General features: G+C 38.1%; 1 protein-coding gene across 9 annotated transcripts in view; it reads right to left on the bottom strand.

Annotated features, from left to right (window-relative positions):
* Positions 1–1,277: 1,277 nt before the first annotated feature.
* The window catches only part of LRRC49 (leucine rich repeat containing 49), a 135,365-nt gene continuing 130,642 nt past the window's right edge, over positions 1,278–6,000 (bottom strand). For all 9 annotated transcript variants that reach the window (XM_059057066.2, XM_067029261.1, XM_059057065.2 and 6 more), the window contains one exon: positions 1,278–1,956. In XM_059057066.2, the coding sequence (XP_058913049.1) occupies positions 1,753–1,956 (204 nt within the window). In that variant the 3' untranslated portion in view covers positions 1,278–1,752. The remainder of the gene's footprint in view (positions 1,957–6,000) is intronic.

Here is a 6,000-nt window from a genome sequence, read left to right as displayed (position 1 = left end):
TAGACAGGTCATTTCTGAAACAGCCAGGCATTCACCTGCCTGGCCTCGAGCGAGCAACCGTTCCCCACATGCCTGGTGAGTCACATGTTCTTGCCTCTCCTATTTCCTAGAAGCCCAGGAACAAGATATTCTTATTTCTCATCTCAACATCACCTTCAAGGTAGGTCTCATTTCTATACCAAATAAGACAGAGACCCCGGGAGAGGTCACCCTTTACCAGACAGATGAGAGATGGTCCGTATGTTTCAGTTTAGAGACAGGATTATCAGGAGACACTGAGTTCTTCCTGTCCTGGGGCACCAACTCTGTGGTTCAACCTGTTTCTAGAAGAAGACGAAGAACAGCTTCTGTTACTGGGTGGTCGCTTTGTGCCAGGCATTATGATAAGTGCTTTAAATGCATTATCTCATTTGATCCTCAGAACAATCTTATGAGGTAGGTACTATTATGAGGAAATTGAGGTGCAGATGGGTCACTGAACGGGGAGCTGAAGTGCTGAGATGCAAACCCAGGACAGTGAGACTTAAAAGGCCACGTTCTGAAACATGATGCTAACCTCCTAAACTTGAGCACTCCTTCTTGGGGGAGGGTGACCACAAGCTATTAAGGATGTAGGCCTTTCTTAGAACTGCAAAGGCAGCTTACCTCACTTCCTTCCGAGTATTTCCGTAGGACTTTGTTGTCCCCTAACTTCTGTTCTCATTTTCCCACATCCTGGTGGTCCTGCTGTGATTGGAGAATTCCTATTTGTTGGCCTGTAAGATTGTGTTTCTAAAGTTGTATCACTTCTGGCTATGGTAATGGGCTCCAAACACCCTCCTCACCAGCAGGAAGTATGACAACACCCAGCTTACATCTTATTTACCTGTTTGACCTTCAACTAGAATTAGAAAAATTAGACACTTTCACTCATAAATCCCTAATAATTTTGAGGTACAGGTATACATGCCTACCTAAAAAAAGAGCCTTAGAATAGCTAACAACAGAAAGAAACACCATTCAGAGAAGCAGACTTAATGATTAGTCACCACATTTTCCATACACTCAGGATCTCCTAAGAAAAAGCATTTTCTTCCTGCCCCTGTTTTGACTCATTTTCATATCTTCTGCCTATAGTGACCCCCCAGGACCCCCTTTGGGGCCCTGAGGATGCATCCTTAGAATAATGAGGGCTCTTCTTATATAAGTGAAGAGAAGGGCTCCCACTCAGCTAAAGAGAAACATATAATAAATATGACAATTCTGACTGGATTAAGGAGGCAAACACATTTTCTTTTAAACCAATTTATTAATAAGTTTATTCTTCACTCATAAAAAAGAACATATTTTTGGCTTTGAAATAATGACATAAAATAAAGAGGCAAGTAACTAAAAATTATCAGCTGAAAGTAGACAGAAGCAACACATGCTGAACCAGGAGCAAACACTACGTGCTTTGGGCTATAGCAGGGGCACCAGTCAAAGCAACAACTGAAGATGCGGGGCCCATTCAAGGCCCAGGCTACCTCTAAAGAGTGCTTAGTTCCCGAAGATTGCTTGGTCAACATACATAGGAAATGACTCCTCCCTTGCCCTCTCTTTCCTTCTTTCCTTCTTAACCTTTAACTACAAGAACAGTAGGCAATAATGCTTTGATGCTAGTCTTTCTAGTTTGTACGATAGTGCTGTTGTTGTTTTAACATGTTTAACCTGCATATTTTCAACCTTCAAAAACAGAAAACTGCAAAAATCAACTGTAACTAAAAGCTATTTCTATTTTTGGTCAGTTATCTGCTGTAGGCAAAGCTTCATATAGGAATTTTTATTGCGGATCTCCATGACTGCATCCCTAACAAGCTCAATGAACATCTGTGGCCAAAGCTTCTGCAAAGCTTCATTTTTCATGTTGATTTCTGTGGCTTCCTTCACAAGATCCTCGATATACATCTTGCAGAATTTCTTTTTTTCCTTTATTTCCTGTTAAAAAAAGAACATTTTACAGTCAATCATAATTAATCCCCAAACCAAAGCAACAATTAGCTGAACCACAGAAACTTGAAGTAATCTATTCTGACCCCCACCCCTCATAGCAGGAAGACTTTCCTAGACACTCTGGACACAGAGCTCTGCTTGAGTAAAGACAGCAACTGGGGGCTCACTTCTTTCCAGTCCACTCCCACCTCCGTGGGACAGCGCTGTTAAAAATGTATTTCTTGGCAGCTGTAGGAAGAAAACTTCCAGGTGAACTAATATGAAACCCATTTGCTAATTGTGGGGGGAAATAAAGCTTTTAAATTATAGTTAAGAAAAGTGTTTCTTTATTGGAATCACTGGGTCATAACAACTATTTCTTCATTGATAGACTTTCTCCTTTCTCAGTGAAAGTAGTTTACTTCGCACAAATTAACTGAATGCATAGATTCATGACTTCTGGTAGTAAATATATCAGGGCACTGAGGCTGACACTCTTAATTAGTATGAGGTCAGTTAATATCCATATCCATATTTGAAATATCCATACTCTGAATTCACTCTGTATTTTAGGAAAGCATGTAGTGATGCATTACACTAACTTAAGTGGCCAAGACCATTTGGACAAAGTTGGGGAAAAGTGTACAAGGAGGAAGAGGACATGTATACAAGCCTGGGACCCAGAACTTGGCCTTCAGAAGAGACAGTGCTCCCACTCAACTTCTGGGTCTGGCAGTCTGCAAATGAAAAGCCTGGGTTCAAAACACAACAGAGGAAGTTTTGGGCCCGGAAAATGCTTACATTATAATGTTAAGCGGAAAAAGAAAAATACAAAATGAAATTTTGATAGAGGTTGGGTTACACAAGTGTATGTATTTGTCAAAACGTAGCAACGGTACTCCTAAGATTTACATTTTATTGTATATAAATTTTACCTCAAAATAAGAAACTATGAAATACTGAACTCTAATGATCTGCATGCTGAATTATTTAGGGAGAGGTGTGGTAATGTGTGCAATTACTTTAAAATAAATTTAAAAAATAAGGTGGATTGTTGATGGATAGAGGATGGGTAAATGCATAGATAAGTGACAAAGCCAGTACACTGTACAGTACAATACTAAGAGTAGAATTTAGGTTTGGGTATTTACTGTAAAATTCTTTCAACTTTGTTGTGTGTTTGAAATTTTCATTTAAAAGTTACAAAAATATATAGAAAATTAATAAAAAAATATACTGAAGTGTCATTAAGATTGTCTTTGGGTATTGAGACAGGGAGTATTTTTTGCTCCTTTTTTCTATTTCTCGTCCTTTTCCAAATTTTTACAATTTATAAAACAACAAAATAAATGTTTTAGATTCTTGATTAATTAATATAAATTAACGGTGAGTCCCAGTTGTCACTAACATCCTCTAACAGAGGCATATTTTGGAAATTTTCCTATGACATATAAGATTTCTCTAAGTAATCACTCACCATTCAGGGATCAACATGCTAATCTGATTTAGTTCATGTGCTAAAAACAATAGGTCATGAATTGACCTATCATAAAAATATGTACAGATTTTGATGGGCGATAAACAACAAATGGTTCCAGCTGGCGACTTCTCTGGTGAACCTAACTTCACTAACTCTGAAATATAGTCTGGGACTTAATCACCTGCACTAAGTTAGCTTGTTGATGAGAACAGCATTTAGCTGCTCCCTTTTAACACTCAGTAAATCTGGGCTACAAAGGGACTACCAGGAAGAAAGACCAAATGTGAATCACCAGAGATCAATAACTGAAATAAGCAATATTTTACAATGGGCAATGTATTTACACAAGTAAATACACCTTTCGTACAGACTTCCAAGCTTCTGAAAACATGATTTTGAATTTTAAAAAAAGTTCTAGAGGCAGGGGCTGGAAAAATTTTATAGTAATAAGGGATAGCAAAAATTTAAAGAATTTTTAAATGATGAATTTTGTTAAATAATTATACATAATACACATTAAACTTTTCATAATTGGCATAGTGCAATTATTGGTGGTGTAAAATTTCCTGCTATAGTTTCTTCCATGACTTCTTTATAAACATGCTGGTACAGAATTTTATCTATTATAATAACCCTTAATTTAGTAAATGTGTTTGAAAGCATCTTTACTTCATCATTTCTTCTCTCCTCTAAGCCAATTACCCTGTCTCTCCGTACAGTATACTCTAAAACTCATCAGGTGTCTGCCAGGATGACTCACTCTGCATGTCCAGAATGTTCCTGCTAAGAGCACATTAGAGATACCTCTCTTGCCCTGACCTGTCAAGAAGTTGTTGCTCTTTGAATAATGCTTTTTCCATTCTCAAATGCTTTCATATACTTATTTTTTTCTAGCCCACAGTATCCCTGTGCGGGGTCATAAATCAAGTATTTTACAAGTTCAATCCTGATGAGGTGAACTCTATACAATATTGTTTATATTATTTCATTGAACTAAAATTTTGTTGTCATGAAGATAGAAAAATAAGTAGGTCAAAGGTAGATATGTTATAGAGTTACGTTAACTATAATGGTATTTGTATAGGAATTTAATCCATATCTCCATTTTATAAATGGGAAACTAAGGTCAACAGAGGTTGAGAGACTTGCTCAGGATTAGACATCATCTACTAATACTAACCTAGAGAAAACTCTATTCTAGGCCTTGTAGAACCTGCAATCTAGTTGGAGAGATGGCCTACACATGTTAAAAGCTTAACTGAAAGAAATGAAACAGTAAATACGTGCCACATGAGATGTTTAGACGGCAAATACAATCAGTGTTTAAAGAAGCGAGAGCCCTTTGTACTGGGGTGGTCAAGAAGACTTCAGGAAACAGCATGGTATACTGTGAAAGAAGCCAAGGTCAGGAATCAGAAGGTCTGAGCTCTAGAGGCAGTTCAGTCAGGATCTCACCATGTGAGCCTCAGTAGTTCACCTAAGTTTCCAGTTTTCCTTACCTGTCTAAGAACATGACTGTATTCTTTAAAGTCCCTTTCAGCTCTCCATCCATCTTAAATCTTTTTTAGAATGAGTCAGGAGGTTGAATGAACAACTACCAAGCAACAGAATTATACATGTCATATGTATAATGAAAGGGTCTGCTTACCCTGATTTGTGAGAAATTTACTTCAAGTAATTCCTTTAGCAACTGAGGATATACAGAGGGGAGAGAATGAGCACTTTGTGTTGCAGTGATTTAAATATTTTTTTAAGAAGTGGTGAATGTTAGGTTGTGAGTCAAGACAAAATGATTAAGGGACATGGGCAAGGTCTTTCAGGCAATAAATAAGTGGTGGAATCATGGGCTCAAATCCGAGTCTCCTAATGATGTAGTATTCTTTCTATAATGTTATGTGGCTTCAGGTTTTTTCTTTTCCCTTTGATATTTCTCAAAACAGTAGTCAACATTCGCTGTCTACTTCTATTTTTTCTTTTCTTTTTTTTTCTTTCTGCGGTGCGCAGGCCTCTCACTGCTGTGGCCTCTCCCATTGCGGAGCACAGGCTCTGGATGCGCGGGCTCAGCGGCCGTGGCTCACAGGCCCAGCTGCTCCGCGGCATGTGGGATCCTCCCGGACCGGGGCACGAACCTGTGTCCCCTGCATCATCAGGCGGACTCTCATCCACTGCGCCACCAGGGAAGCCCTGTCTTTACTTCTTGATTGCTTATTTACTTCTCAAACCACTTTAATCAGGACTCTGCTTACATGACTCCACTGAAACTATCCCAGTTTTGAATAAAAATGACTTTATTGACAAATTTCTCAAATTTTTCCCCTCTAGTTTGTGCCTTTGGGATTTTAGAAAATCATAGCCTACCCAATCATGGTCATAGTTTCATCTGTTTTTTAAATGAGAACTTTAAAGTTTTGCTTTTCATACTTGGGTTATTTGATATGGAGTTAATTTTTCTTGTGTGGTGTGAAGTAGGGGGTCTGTATTTATTTCTGATTTGATATTCCATTTCCTTAGTAGCATTTATTAGATTGTCTGTACTAGTCTGCAATACCTGCTATCTGTATAAAGTTTTC

Source organism: Kogia breviceps, chromosome 3, assembly GCF_026419965.1.
Source record: "Kogia breviceps isolate mKogBre1 chromosome 3, mKogBre1 haplotype 1, whole genome shotgun sequence".
In the NCBI taxonomy this organism is placed as follows: Eukaryota; Metazoa; Chordata; class Mammalia; order Artiodactyla; family Physeteridae; genus Kogia; species Kogia breviceps.
Note: the sequence above shows the minus strand (reverse complement) of the source record. Positions and strands in the feature narration are given on the sequence as shown.